The sequence below is a fragment of the Pogoniulus pusillus genome, chromosome 32 (genome assembly GCF_015220805.1).
Source record: "Pogoniulus pusillus isolate bPogPus1 chromosome 32, bPogPus1.pri, whole genome shotgun sequence".
Taxonomy (NCBI): Eukaryota; Metazoa; Chordata; class Aves; order Piciformes; family Lybiidae; genus Pogoniulus; species Pogoniulus pusillus.
Genome location: NC_087295.1, coordinates 5,453,543 through 5,469,625, shown reverse-complemented (window position 1 = coordinate 5,469,625; position 16,083 = coordinate 5,453,543). Strand labels below are relative to the sequence as shown.

The window sequence follows — 16,083 nt, the reverse complement described above, 5'->3', positions numbered from 1 at the left end:
GAGCAGAGAGGGAAAGGAAACATGTCTGTCCACACAACATTCATGGGAACTGTGGGAGGGAGAATTTTGGCTGGTGTTAAAAGAATGTGGCACCAAGATACCAAAGAAAGTTCCCCCTTCCTCTAAATGCAATGGCTCTTGAAGAAGCAACCCTCATTCACCTCAACAATGGCCTGCTCAAAGTGACACAAATGTAATGGTTTGTGTAGCATTTATAACCAGAGGTGCTCTCTATTTTTTTCCTTCTTGGCCTCCTCTTAGCATTTGAGTGACAAAAAAATACACTGCACTACAGATTGAGCAGCATTTCCAAATGCCCTTAAAGGCAGTCCTTGTCTCTAATTCTCAGCAAAACTCCAACTCCTAAATGACTTGCACATATCTTGTGCTATGAGCTCTTTTGATCCAGAAGTAAATAAATCTAACAAATGTTTGCATGGAGAGACCTGAAGAACTCACAGGACTATTTCTTTCCCCATCACCTTGTTGTTTGGGTTTTTTTTTTCCCCTCTGGTTCTCCTCTCCAGCCTCTTCATGACTCAGTATGCTTTTCTGTAGATGATCTCCCAATTCTCCTCTCCCAGCCACAACCCCCACAGTTTCCTCTCCTTTCACTTTTCAAGTCTGAAAACAGAGAGTTCTCCCATCTGACTGTAGCTGTCCCTGCTGCATCGATGTGTGTATAGGAGCATATTTAAATTGTGTATTCAGACTCTGCTTAGCAGACACCAGTAATTGCTTACTGTAGTGAATCCTAGAAAACCAGCTGCTCCACAGGAGGCATGGGAGGAAGTGTGATCTGAGCATCATTTACAGCAACCATCTGAACTGCTCAGCCTTGCAAGGGGGTTTATGATCTACTTCTCCTTTGCCCTTGGATGCATGCTGTAGCTTGTGCTATGCGCTCTGCAGGGACTCCCTGCACACCACAGCTGCAGCTCAAGGGCTCTGTATGGCCTCAGCTGTTAAAAACTGTAGAGATCTTGTGTTTAATTTGTGTTAATCTTGGTGTTGAAATGAAATTTGCACCAAGCCAGGATTCGTGCTACAGATGGATATTGTGCAACTTTCTGTCTTGGCTGGAGTTTTGTGCCTGAATAGTATCTGTCCCTGGGAGTGTAAGAAATCATTCCTAAAGTGATGATACAGACCTACTAATAGCCATTCAAAGTGTCACATTAATAACAAAATGACTCCACAGCTTGAGAGAAATGGAAGAAAAGCATGGGATTTATCATACATGTCTATAGGCATCTTCAGAACTACACTGTCTCCTACACCTCTCACTCCAAGAAAGATTACAACTATCCTCCCCCACTGCATGCCTGAACTCACAGACTTCTCCACCAAATGTCACCAAGTGGTAGGCATGAAGGTCCTCCCAAAGAAGGCAAGGCAGACTGCTGTGACATGACTTGGACTCTTTGGCAGAGACAGAGTCTTTCAAACATCTTCTTGACAGCTATGGCTTTCTGAGAGCTCTGCAGCCCTGTTCTTGAGCAGGAAAATGCCAAACTCCCCAACACAGATATTACCAATTTTGTGGAGGAATCCTGATTCCACTGAAGTCAACCAGCTGAATTTCTTACAATCGCTTTCACCAGACTTTGAGCTGCACTCAATTGTGAAATGTCAATTCTGGTTTCTTTGTATTTACCATAACACCTTCAAAATGAATCTGCTTCTCAAATACTCAGACAACTGCAGACACATTTTGGCAGAGTAGTGGAGCAGTACTGAGTCTGCTGCAGGAAGGACTACTGCTCGGCTACAATTCAAATTCAAGCACAAAATTGAGCTTAACACTGCGAGAGAAAATTTTGCACTATTGTGGGGCTAACTTTTCTCAAGCCATCAACTCCTTGGAAAATCTAGCTTTCCAAAGACAACAAACAGGAAAATGCTCCGAAGACCAGGAACTGGATTCCAGTTGGTATCAATGAGGTCCTTCTTCCTAGTATTTACAGCATAGTTCAGGAGATCAAAACCAGCCTTATGAATCCAAACAAGCTCTTGCAGAAAACCTCTGCTTTAGCCAAATCCCCAGTGTCTTGAGAGCAATTCACATGCTCTCAAGAGAGGTATGTCTCACAGCTGCTATAGAGTTTTAATGAGTCAGCCCTAATATATGAAGCTCAATCTCCCCTCATCTACCAGTCACGATCAGAGTCAGACCATTTCTAGTATTCTGAAGGGGCTGAAATGATTTTTTTTTCATGGAAGAAAGAATGGAACAGGAAAATCTCACATGAATTGCAGGAAGAAAAAGAAACACACTAAATAAAAGTGCTTTCAAGGGGTGAGTTGGGTTTAATATAGTGTTTGAAACCAGCAAAAGCTGGCAGATTAGGAGATGAGCTGGCCTCACAGCCTTTAAAACACGCACACATGCATGCAAAGCATTTTTCAGTGCTGCCTTCTATCGAGTTTTATTTGTTTCTATAGGGGCTCCTATCCCACTGAGACAGTTCTAAAAAAGAATTCCAGAAAGAGACTCTTAGTTTCCCTCTGACCCAAAGCTGAAACACATCTTTCCCAGAATAACTTTTTCTTCATATCCTTGTTTCCTATGCAGGATTTTATAGCAGTGGCATTTGAAAAGCATTGACTTGAACATTATAAAGGGAGCCCCTTTCTTCTATGGCAGACTGTGGTCTTTTGATGACTGCTGAAATAAATAACTGCTTTTTGGGCTGAGGTATGATTCATTTCTACTACCCCCAGAAGAATGAAAGTTGGGTTTTTATTTAATGATTATGGCAAAACTAGGGATTGTCTATTATTTCTTGGTCAACATTTTAGCCTTAAACATGAAAGGTCCTCTCTTTTGTTACCTACAGGACTCATCTATTGATTTAAGACCCAAATGAAAGTCAGTGGATGGAACAAAATAATGGAAGGCCTGTGGCAAAATGTATCAGTTTACTGAATTACTGCACTTCCCAGCACCACATTTGGTAATTAACTTTTTCTGAAGTTTCTTTTCTGCTACACATTAGAGTATATTCTCTCCCCTCTCCATTTGCTGGACGTGAGATTAGCAGCTGGTGCTACTTCTCTTCCTCTTGCTCCTTCAAGGGCTATACTATGAGCAGTAGAAAAAACAAGTCATGGGTCCAGTGGTAAAATTCAGCCCTTCATCACACTACTGGGAGAACAATATTACTGATCAGCCAGACCCTGGTAATTCTGAAAACAAATTGAGTCATTCATACTCACATTTTAGCTCATCCCAACTAAGAATCTCTAGGTCATGCTAGAGCACTGCCACCTTCAGCAATACCCTGCAGCCACTCACTAACCAGTGGAACCTTCTTAACCCTTCTAGGAATCACGATGGCCAAAAGAAAAGTGACATTCAGACCTAAGAGGCCTACAGAAAGCCTTCATGACAGGATTCCCTGACAGAAAAACCTCTGTCTGTGATGGTTAGGAAAGCCACATGAGAAACAGGATGGCAGCAGCTGTATTTAAATACAGTTGAAGGTAGGCTCAGTTCCGCTCCCAGGGTGAACAGGGCTTCACTTTAATCCTAGACCCTCATGAGGTTCAGGAGGACTGAAACCAAGACCAAAGACAGCTCAAGTGCCTCTCTCACCTCCGGAAACAAATTAGCATATTCATATTTTCCACTTGAAAACTAATTTACACATTTCCTAACAAAGTGGTGCTTTTTCAGGGGCTTTTTTAACCTCTGCTGTCTGCTGCCAGCCAAAATATTTGGGGATAAAGCCCACTGTGCAGAGCATGCCTCTGGAATTAAAGGGAGCTCTCTGTTTTCCTGTTTGTGATAGCCATGTAATTGAAAACGAAGCAGATCAGGACACTGTCACTGGCAGAACCAGTTGTTCTGTATGTGACATTTTACAGCTAAGGAAACCTAATAATATCACAGAACACATACACATAAGACAGGGAACCAGACAACTGGGCAGTGGCACTCTAACACTTGCCAGATCATCTTCAGCCACCGAGGCTCCATGTTTTCCCATTGGAATCAGTTGCTTCTCTGGCTCTTACACAAACGTTTGCAGTGGGAGCTCTTCACTCCCAATAGGACGCATGTTGCTTTGCAGAGGAAGTTCAGGATATGCCCTAAGTGCTGAAATGTTGTTCCAAATCTTCAGCAAAACTGTGACCTTTTCAAAGATGCTGCTTTACATAGAATCACAGAATCAGTCAGGGTTGGAAGGCACCAGAAGGATCATCCAGTTCCAGTCCCCCTGCCATGCCCAGGGACACACTACCCTACAGCAGGCTGCCCACAGACTCATCCAGCCTGGTTTTAAACACCTCCACAGCCATGGGGCCTCAATCACCTCCCTGGGCAACCCATTCCAGGCTCTCACCACTCCCATGTTGAAGAACTTCCTCCTCATGTCCAGTCTGAATCTCCCCACCTCCAGCTTTGCTCCATTCCCCCTGTCACTCCCTGATAGCCTAAGAAGTCCCTCCCCAGCTTTTTTGTAGGCCCCCTTCAGATACTGGAAGGCCACAAGAAGGTCACCTGGGAGCCTCCTCTTCTCCAGACTGAACAGCCCCAAATCTTTCAATCTGTTTTCACAGGAGAGGTGCTCCAGCCCTCTGATCATCCTCATGGCCCTTCTCTGGACATGCTCCAGCATCTCCACATCCTTCCTGTAATAGGGGCTCCAGAACTGGATGCAGTACTCCATGTGGGGTCTGTCTTCTTTCCCCATCACGTTTCTTAGACCAGTTCCACATTGAGAAGTTTGAGTGGCAGGGCACGAAGCATGAGTTCAGAGCCAAGCACCCCATTTGAGTCAACCTTCAGAGGTTGTTGCTGTTGGTAATACCATCTTTGACAGCACGAGGAAGTACTGCACTGAGAAGGAGGGGATTTATTATTTGTTTAGCAATTTCACCTTATAATCTGAGCTACTGAGAAGAAGGTTAAAGTCCACTTCTCTCCTCCTGCAAAGCTTAAAGCATCGCAGTGGCACCAGCAGATGCCAGTGATGCTGGTGCTGCTGCAACAGCTAGAATCCAAGGTTTTATTTTTCTGCATAAAAGCAACCAAAATCAAACCAAAAATATCTTCAAGTTAGGTCTTCAGCTGCTGTAAACTAACACGTCTCTGTGAAACTAGCAGAGCTTTCTGAATATATGCCTCTGCATTCTTCAGTGCCTTCAGACACGACATAGCATTAAAAAGGGCCTCAGTCCTTTCCCTGCTCTTCAGAAATAGAGAGGTAAGTGAAGTCACTTTGTGAAGTTTAAGAAAAGACTGGATGAGGCACTCGGTGCCATGGTCTAGTTGATTGGATAGGGCTGGGGGATAGGTTGGACTGGATGATCTTGGAGATCTCTTCTAACCTGGTTGATTCTATGATTCTAAGCTTTAAGAGTCTTAATTAGCAAGTTGGAGTTCCAAGTCCCACAGCAAGGGTTCCAAGTGCAAAAACAAGAACAGCCCAATGAAGGCATCACTGCTCATACCTCCCTAGAGAAACCATCAGCCTGAAAATCAACCATACAGTCAGGTCTCCAAGCTCTGCTGTTAACAGTGCCTTTTAACGAGTCCTGTCTAATGCAAATTCCAACAGGTTTTGCAAAGCAGAAAGGCCTAAGCTAAACAGAGTGAGTTACTATCAATCATAGGAGAGTGGAGGGCAGACTCTTAAGTAACTCCAGTCTACAGTGTCCAAGCACAGAGTCGAACAAGGCAAGTCTGAATAAAAGACTTCCTCTCGACAGGATCCAAGGGGGAAGGAAGACAGAACAGAGCAAGAGATTCAGGACCGTTTTTCTAGCAGCAGCAGCTATTCAGAACCACAAGCAAGCAATCAACACATCCTTAAGAAACAGTTTCTTGCAGGCTGAGCACTGCTGGAGAGTAAGAGACAATGGTTCAAAGTCAGGCCCCGTGTGAGGAAACAAATGGAGAGCGCCACTGCTCAGCAGTAGCCAAGGAACCAAGGAGATCTGCTCCTGAATTAAACACACTCAGCAGGAGCACGTGTACACAGCAGCAGTGAGCAGAGACAGCTGGCAGCCCATCAGCAGCTGCCAAGTGAGAGCACACGTCTGCTTGTGGGGACAGGGAGGCACCATGAGTGCCCAGAGGCGCTCCTGGGAGGCAAGCAGCCCTCTGGCCACCAAGAGGGAAAGCTCCCCGAAGGGACATGAAGCTGCTCCAGTCTGCTCCATTTCTGACGATGACAAAGCTCAGAGCAGGTCTGTCTCCGGGAGGTCCCTGCTCAGGGGAAGCTGGTGCATCCCTTCCCAGGGGAGATAAGACCCTGATGGCTGCATGTCCAGTACACAGACATTCTGCTGGAGTGAGCTTCTACAAGGAGACACCTGGATTAAATCTCTTCCTGATATTCTGGCATGACACATGAAAAAAGGGCAAAATTCTCAGTTCTTGACTTTGAAGGTTTTCCTCAGAGAGTTTCATACAACTTTAACGGTACCTTTGCCCAGGAAACAGCTTATTCAGAAACTTTCCCCAAAAGTTTATTGGCAATAAACCACTAAAGATTCTTTTTGAAGCTGTGACTAAACCTAAATGAATATCTAAGATGTCATGTTTATTTCATAGATGCCTGGCTCTAGACACCCAAATATTTGGCTACAGGTGACTTACAGCCCAATGAGACAAATTATCATGCTCACTTAACCTGAAAAAACAGTATAGGTCTACTGACTTGATTCTCTTTTAAATTACTGCACATTAAGCCATGAATATGTCAGGCAAAAACTTTCCAGTGACGATATTGCATTAGTACTTTCGCTTATCCTCAGTAAAAGCTAAAGGAGTCTGCCTAAGACCTAAGGACCATTGCCTCATACTGCTATGCTCTGACCAAGAAATCACATCTTGGAGAGAAAAATAAAGAAAAGGAGATGGAAATCCTTCCACTCCAGAGGCAAATTCGATATCTCATCTGGCTCTTGCAGCAACATATGACCCATGTTTCAACAGACACCTAGCATCAGACACACAAAATCCTGCCCTTGGCACACTGTCCAAAAGACTTCCCAGTTCCTTGGAAACACACACCCCGTGCCCAGACCTCCAAAGGCAACAATCCTGCAGGACAGATCTGTAAAAGGCACATGGCAAAAAAACGCCCTCACCAGACTTGCTTAAGCAAAGAACCTTACATCAGGGGAGTCTGTAAAGCACCTCAGCTTTGCAGCCTTTGAGTTTCCATTCTCTTCAAACCAGGTGGGCTGAGATGGGGTCAAAATTTAGAAAGCCCCCTTCCCCATTCCTAGGAAAAGCCAGGTATTGCAAGAAGTGATGAGCATCAGCTTACTCATTGAGTCACAGTGAGTAAAGTCACCACTCAGGACTGGGGTTGGGAAGACAGAAAGGAAAATACCACAGCTGCCATGGGTGAAGTCCTACCAAGATGTCCAACCCAACGATGAGCACGTGAAACTGTTTAAATCATCACAGGCCTTCTTGTTTAAGATGCAGGGTCAGGATCAAGCTGCCTTCTGCATATCTGTCTGTCTGCTAGCAGACTACAACTCCTTGGGCAGCTTCTGCCAGATGCACACTCTTTCTCACCACCTGTATAGCACTGCTCTGGCAGCATGTTATGCCGTGTAAGCAATTCCTGTGTAATACAACTGTCAGCATACCAGGGGCAGTGGAGATAGGCATCTTCTCAAGTAGTATTTGATCTCTACAGGATGAAGCATTTAATTGAACAGTTAATTGAGATGGCTGTGCACTTCTAATTTCTCTTACACACATAGGCATGGATAAAAACGGATAGGAAAAACCATGAAACTCGATGCCAAACCTCAGTTTGCAACCAGTTTGTGTGTGTGCATGCAAGTGCTAAAAGCCTCCATAAAATCACTGGGAATGGAAAATCTTCCACAGGCTTTAATTAGAGCTGAAGACATTTCAGTTTTCATCTTGTGATCAAGAATTCCACATAAATTCTATCTTCTCTTTAGGAAAAAAAAAAAAAAAAAAAAAAAAAAAGAAGAAACTCTTGAAGTAGAGAAGGAGAAAGAATATAGTTGTTACCCTTACACAAACTGCCAACAGAGAGGGCTATCCTGAAAAACAGCCTGAGATGCAGTTATTATGTATCCAGAATAAGTTTTACAGTTGTGCCACATTTCCAAAAGGTAGAAGAGATTCAAGCTCGATCTGTAATATTCAGATGCTGCCTTCCACTAGCAACAGGAGAGATACTGAACTACAGTACTGCTAAAGTTTATCTATGAACATCAGGTGGAATCTGCATCAGCATCCTCCTGAACTCCATATTAGACAAAACTCACTAATACTCCTAATACTACATCATGGCACAGACTTGAAAATAAGAGGGTTTGTTTTGTATGGCTGTTCTATTTGGAAGGCTTACAAGACAGCTGTCATCTACTTTGATCAAGTTCCTTCACAAAACAGGCTTCCTGGAGTGATGCCTTGAAAAAAAAAATACATATTCATGCACATCTCTGAGACTGCTTACAGTCCTATAGAAGTTTTAGATATGCTTTACAAAATATGTCATCGCTGCTCACACAAAATAACACTCCAAGAGCAACTCAAGTTTAACTCAGACCCATTTGTTTCCAGCTATTAGCTTACTATTTCTACATTTCCTTGCTTCTGCTGTTTTCTAATCTCCCTGCTCCCTTCCCTCCCCCTTTCCCTTGAGGGCTGAAATTTTAATAACTCTAACATGTGAGGCTGATGGAAAGAAAAAACCAAGCACAAACCAAAACACAACAACAACCAGTTGTGTATACAGGCAGAGATACAGCTCGACATGGTAATGTTCATCTTTGTCTTGGCCAAAAACTGATGGGTGAATAAAGGCTTTGCTGCCAATAATGGATCTTATTGCTTTTACACACTGAGAATCTGAAAAAGATGCCAGACATTGACTCTAAATAAGCTACACAAACTCTACAGCCTATAAACTTTTACTCTTCTGCAGTGCCAAGTTCTTGATTAAGCACAGAAGCACAGGTACATTTTTTCTCCTAAGGAGGCAGTATCCCATCTTTTCATGGCAAGTCAGCCTTAATGTATAAATTAATAAGTACAATCCAATTCATGCAACATTAATTTCCTGCCATTACAAATGCTGTTAGAAATATTTTCCAATTGTACTTTCTCTGCCCATTTTGTCCTTATTAACCATGGCAGTGCCAGAAATTGTACATTTACAGGAGGAAAGTCTTCTGCATGTTGCATCTAAGGGTAAGATTACTGAAAACAGAGGATCCAATTAAGGACCATTCAGCTATAACAAAACTTTTCTCCAGTAACAGCTAAAGTAATTAGCATCTCAGTAACTGCTTACATCTTACAGTGTCTCATTAGCGACATATCTGCACCCCACAGGAAAATATTTGTTCAGTGTAACAGGCAGTTCAATTTAAGGATGCAAATGGATCTTTTGCTAAGATTAAGTCACTGTATTTATGGAGAACAGGTGTGGAAACTCTTGGGAGACTTTGAAGGTACCGGCAAGAAGGGGAAAAGAAAGTGCTACAGTCGTTTTGACAATAGGAGGAAACAAGAGAAGGAGATGGAAAAAGAAAGTACTACTTACAAGCCTCGGAGACGAAGCCAGATTTTCTCTATTTGCTCTGGCTGCAGGTATTTCAGAGAGTTGCTCTCAAATTCTTCGATTTCCTTAGTCGGTGACTCCATAGCTGCAGGTTACGGCTTTGGTTAAAGCTCAGCGAGGATGGATGCTGCCCCCAGCACATGCACACGCTCCACCTTTAACGCTGCCCGGGAGCAGCCAACATTTTTGGCAGCCACTTCTCCCCCCCTCCCCGCGTGGGCAGCCCGAAAGCGCTCAGGTGTACGGCGTGGGGGGCAACCGTGCCAGCATGCCACCATCCTCGGGCTGGCCGAGGGGATCAGAGGTTCATCTCCACACTGAGTTTTCCCTTCCTCCCTTGTTTTTTCGGGGGCGGGGGGGGAGCTTGCTGGCTCTTTTTCTTTTTTCCCTTGGGGAGGGGCGGGGGGAGGAGGGAGTTGCTTGGTTTTTTTACAATAATCCAAGCATACAATCAGTAATATCGGGTGAGGGATCTCCATCAAGGGAGGAGGAGAGGAAAATCCCTTGCTGACAAGTGAGCTGTCTGCACAGGCGGCTGGGCGGCCAGGCAGACACGAGGGTCCTAAGGCTGCACTGCCTAGAAGGCTGCCCCAGTGGCAGCCCATGGTCCCTCCGGGCTGCTTCCCAGTGGGTCAGCCTTCCTCCCCCCACCCTGGCATTCAGTTTCTTCCACTTACCAGCAGCGCTGCCGACAGGCTCGAAACCTGACAACTGAGGGAAAAGTCGTCTGTCAGCATAGCCCAGGCACAGCTTCTCTCTCTGCCTCCCTCTCTCTCGCACACACACACACAAACACAGGCGCGCAAGGCAGAACAGGCTATTGGAGAAAGGCTGCTTCAGATGAAAAAGCCAACCCAGCCAAACCATTTAGGAAAAAAAAATTAAGGGGAAAAAAAAAGAGAGAGAGAGAAACAAAAGGCAGGGTAAATCACAGAAAGTGAGCCACTCACTCGTGGCAAACAGCTATCGGTTTCATTGCTGTCAGCCTGCTTTCCTGAGAGAGCGATGCACAGCACAGGCTGTGAGGCTTCAACTGGGGCAAAACCTACTTTTAAAATAAATAAATTGTTAAAGTACTGTTGCCTAACACCTCTCCACCCCCACCCCCCCACCAAACACGACAGGGGAGGTCCGTACACTGAAGAGAGATCAAGCCCAACATGATAGTCACAGATATATTGATGCCTTTCAACAAGAGCCACAAACAATGCATTAAGGAGAACACAGTATTCATAATGCATGAAGCTTGAAACAGCACCTATGGATCACGCTCAAGAGCTTCCCACAGGGGAGGTTAACACTCAGCTCTGCAGAGGGATGCCTGCCTTCAGGTCTGACCCCAGGCACAGCACAGATCAAGACACAGGGCATCACCTCTGGGGTTTCTGCTCTGGGCAGGAGGAAGGACAGGGATTTCCGTCATTGCAGTGACCTGTCAATCACCTCTCAAACTCTGGCAAGATCCCCTGCATGCCTGTGTTTAGTTAAGGCTATTGACCAGATGTTTTCAGCCCAAGTCACTAGAGCAAAGGGAAGTTAACAAACATTGTGCTGGCCTTAACACATTTTGTCAAGTATTGCAAAAGTTCCATTTCGAGGAGTCTGCAAGGAGGAGATCACCGTGTGAGGCAAGACAGGCTTCAGTGATGACTTCCAATTCCGTCTGTGCAAGTCCACACAGCAACACTCGAGAGTAGCTTGTGGAAATGTGAACAATACACTAATTAGCCTAATCAAGCATGCCCCTGTTTAAAAGGTTCAAATCAGTTCTTAATCATGTAACTTGACTGCTTCAAAAGCCAGCCAGGCAGAGTAAAAACAGCCCATCCTGCCTGCCTAGATTCTTCTACCCAACACAAAAGGGGGGAAAAAAGGACATAGTACAAAATCAGGAGGGTTTCTGCTTTGGGATCTGTTGTGTGCAAGAGGGCTCAGACTCTGACACTGTGCTGATGATTTTGTTCAAAACTGAACAGTTCAGTCTTGTTTCTGCCTATTGAAGCACACTTTAAATACACAGGAGAAAGAGAAGCCTTGCATCCATTCATGCAAAAGACAGTTTCCACCAGAGAGGGGGGTGAGGAGTTAAAAAAGCTTTGAGGTAACTCCACAGATCTTTAAACTTTTCTTCCAAAAATCAAAGTGCCAGGGCTCATTTTAATCCCAGTGATATTACACATGGCTCCACAGAAAGCTACACTGTATTGACAGAAAGGGAACAGCCTAATACTTAATTCCAGCTTACACTGTTAGAGTTTTACCAACTTCGTGGCACTCCTGACCTTGTCAATAAGATGATCAAGCCTTACTGATTCGCCAGTGAGACCCAAAAGCTAAGTTACATGTTTCATAGGTGGCAGGTAATCGTTTCCCTACTCCCTGTCTCGGTGTTTCCACTTAAGAACCAGCACAGCATTGCCACCTACCTACAAGAAAGGACATCAAGCTACAGTGAGGAGGGGGAGTCTATAAATGCAAGGCATTATCATCCTTCATTATTTCTGCATCATTTTGCCAAAGTGCATAAAACCCACATTTGATATTAGACTTTACAAATGCAAGCCATCCCACTTAAGAAAACCCTTTGTTACTTTTAAGTATTGACTCAAATCAACACAGAGATGCTGAGATTTTGATTTTGCTGTGGGAGGCAAAGCTTTTAGCTCCCACAAGTTTTAGATCTTTAAAAACAAACAAACAAGCAAATAAAACCAAAATAATTACAACGTCCTGTGGTATTCAGAGGTGGGTACTCAGCCCTATGGCCACATGGTCTACCACAGTTACATAAAGCAGCCTGTAGAATGAAAATCCCCATTTACAGTTCGTTCTTTTCATGCATTACTTCTTTCAATTTTATTGCCAAATGCACAGAATTGCATTTTTTTTTCTCATTCAGCTTCAGTCAGGAGCATTTTCCATGAAGTTTCATTTATTACCAGGAGCATCATTTAAACAGAGATGTATTATCAACAAGCCACAACCCATACACTCTTTAAATAACATTTTTCCCTTGAAACAATAAAAATATCAGCTCCAGCTCAAGAGTAAAAAATATGTCAACAGCAATCTGATGGTGGTGCAACCTATGTGCCTGTACTTTACCCATGTATTATCTGTTTACCCAATGACTCACTCCTTTCCTCAGCAATAATCGGCCAGTCAAGATTAGAAGAGCCTAGGTACTCTTCACCTTCACCATGCTATTGTTTGCTATGCAAATCGTGCATTTAAAGCACCAGATAATGTCAGAAACAATACATGCATAGTGGGAGGAGAGAAGTAGTTATGAAGGAAAGCAAAAACAAAAGAAACAAACCAAAACCTTAGTTTCAGTTGATAGCTAGAAGCAAATAGAAAAAGATGAATCATAGAATTGTCAGGGCTGGGAGGGACCTCAAGGATCATCCAGTTCCAACCCCCCTGCCATAGCCAGGGACTCCTCACATCAGATCAGGTTGCTCAGAGCCCCATCCAGCCTGGCCTTAAAGACCTCAGGGATTTGGCTTCCACCACCTCCCTGGGCAACCTGTTTCAGTGTCTCACCATCCTCATGCTGAAGAACTTCTTCCTAACATCCAGTCTGAATCTACCCACTTACAGTTTTGCTCCATTTCTCCCAGTCCTATCACTACTTGACATCCTAAAAAGTCCCTCACCAGCTTTCCTTCAGACACTGGAAGGCCACAATTAAAGGAAACTAAAAATTAAAGGAAATGTATCATCAACTGCAGAAATAGAAAACAAATGATGAACTACTGTCAGAGTTATAAAGACAGACACTGAAGGAAGAGATATTGGTCAGGCAAAGTAGGCAAGGTGGAGAGAAGTGAAAAGAGAATAGTGAGATTCTGTGCCAGGCTAGGACACCTCCACAGATTCTAAAAACTAGACTAATAGTGATTGGATCCTGTTAAAGAGGTGCTAGAGGAGAACTTGTATGGTGCACAGCCTTTTGCTTCATTGTATTTTCACGTCCAAGAGCCTTTGAGATCCTAAGGTGCTGAATGCAACAACTGTGCTTTCTGATGGCTAATTGCAAAACCAAATGAAACCAGGAAATTCAGGCAGGGGCCAAATCTGGAGAATTCAGACAAAAAAGCCATTGCAGCCAGCTGTGGAGGACACAATGTCACAGCAATGATATTTATTGCAACTATGGGGAAAGGCAGCTCTCAGTGCTTGCGGAAGACAAGCTGATTGTGCAAAACAAACTAGGAGAGGAAAGAGCACTGGCAATGGTGGCACCAGTGCTGGAGCCAACATCTGTCTTTCTGTCTGTTTGATCTTAAGGTACAGAGGCAGTAACAGGGCAAAATAAAAATGCAAGGTATTTCTTTTACTGTTTTAGTTCAATTTTGGGATTCCCTTTATTGTTTAAGCGGTTTCAGCCTTGCTTTTGCGATAGGTACCAGCAAGACAGCAAACACTAGGCCAGCAGCTATGAAATGGTACAAACTTCTCCCATAGGTATCTGCTATGAATACATATTTCACTTGACTTGTGCTTAAGCTGGAGGCTCACCTCATGGTAAGAAAGAGTAGCTTCCCAAAGGATTAAGTTTATAGGTTGAGCAAGCAGCACTGCTTCAGCTCTTGCAGCTGTGCTGCTGCACAGAGACAAGAAGTTTCAGGCATGCCACAAGTCCAGCTCTGAGGGGCAGGAACGTGAGGAACTAGCTGTGTGCCTGACTATCATGGCCATCCTTTCACAGATGCAGTAGTAAGCCACCTCTTGATGGATCAGCCAGGTCTTCAAAGCAGAGGAGAGCTGAGATGTGCAAAATCCTACCTGCCTGCCAGACATCCACTACCCAGCCTCTGGCTTGTTGAGGCCATGCTGGGAGTGGAGATGGGAGTTGTATACTCAGCACTGGGGCAGCACCCTCCAAACTTTAACCTGTCATGCTGCATCCAAGGACCTTCCCAAGCTGTCCCTCAGGAGATAGATGAGGAATATCTGTGGTGGCACAGGTATTTCATAGACAAGTCCAAGGCAGAGTGGTCAGAGCTAACTCTGACATACCATGCAGCTGCAAATTAAGATCTGTTCTGCAATTAAACTCCCTAACAAGAACATTCCTTAAAGGCACTTGCAGTTTCTTGTCTTGGCTTAAAATAGAAAGGAAAGAGAGTGGGCAAGTTTGGAGTCCTCCTTGCAGACTTCCAGAGCTAACTGGGTAAAGCAATAACATCTAAAAGACTGACTGAAGCCCATCCAAAAGTGCCTGTCTGACAGAAACAGCACTTTGGGGAGCACAAGCAAACTGGAGTGATTAAGTTGAAACAGCAACATTTCCGAAGTCTTTGCTGGGCTGCAGCAAAACCAGCTAAGTTGTCCTGTGCTGAAAGGATAGCAGGGGATGCTGGAAGCACGTTGAAACATTGCCTATTGCTACTCCTACATACTGCCTGTGTGAACACACATTTTCTTCCATCAATTAATCTGATTTGACAGAATGAAAGCCTCAAGCTATATATGACAAGTTATAATAAGTTCTATAATTAGTACAACTACAATATATTCATGTCTGCCCATGCATAAATAATCCAGAATGTATTTTATGCTCTTACCACTAATGCCTCCCATCAAAACTGCCGCAGTGTATTTGTCTTTGCATTCATTATTACACATCTGAGCCTGGATCTCTGAACTCCAGTTATTGCAAACACTGTGATGAGTGTGCCAGTACCATATTCCCAAATATTATGTTAATACTCCATTCAAACACTTCGTAAAACACTGACTGCTAATGCCAAAATACACTGGGTAGTTTTTGCTCAGTCTTTATCACAGCAGGAAAAGTTTCTTGTTTGTTTTCAGTTATAAACTATTGATTTGTTTTAGAGGGGCTTAGGAGGGGGGGAAGCTGTATCACTAAATTGCATTATCCTTCTTATCTTTTATGTTGAAATATAAGGAGTGATTGAGAAATATTTAGACATTGCAGCTGACTTGTAGGCATTTGATGGGGGGGGAAGTCATAATTGCAACACTCTGCCCTGGGCAAAACACAACTTCAGAACACTGAACTCTGCAAAAAGGAACCACTCTGATAAATGTATCAAAAGTCAACAAAAAAATCCTGATACCCAGAAAATTAATAACTCAGACAGTTCATCTAATAGCATAATTAATTCCGTCACACTTTACGACAAAATAGATGGCAGTGAGCAAAGTTACTTTTACCTGATTTAGCTCTTGGCTGCTGAAAAAGCATTAATATCCACCTAAGTGTTAGCCATTTTTGACAGTGAGAAACTGTCATCAAAGCACAGATGCTTTTCCCATCTAGTCAAGAACATCATAACATCTTAAACCTACTGAATCTGCTTTAAAGGGTCATAATTCAACTCTACGTTATGGCAGTGTGAACAAGCAATGTGTATGCATCTGGAGTTACACTGATAGGAAGATTTCAGATTCCACTTTCCACTTTTCGCTATAGAGTCGTTAATACTACTATAAGGGAGGATTGGAAGACAAGGGTTAAAGCCCACTAAGGAGC

General features: G+C 43.8%; 1 protein-coding gene across 10 annotated transcripts in view; it reads right to left on the bottom strand.

The window, feature by feature from the left end:
• Positions 1-16,083, bottom strand: part of PDE1C (phosphodiesterase 1C) — a 347,029-nt gene that overhangs the window by 202,611 nt on the left and 128,335 nt on the right. Inside the window, exons 1-3 of one of the 10 annotated variants that reach the window (XM_064169711.1) lie at positions 10,526-10,575; positions 10,253-10,392; positions 9,558-9,660 (exon numbers count right to left, since the gene is read on the bottom strand). The exons of the other annotated variants lie outside the window; for them this stretch is intronic. Coding sequence (XP_064025781.1) covers positions 9,558-9,660; positions 10,253-10,392; positions 10,526-10,551 — 269 coding nt within the window. The 5' untranslated portion in view covers positions 10,552-10,575. Of the gene's footprint in view, positions 1-9,557; positions 9,661-10,252; positions 10,393-10,525; positions 10,576-16,083 lie in introns of those variants that run through there. 10 annotated transcript variants of the gene reach the window in all.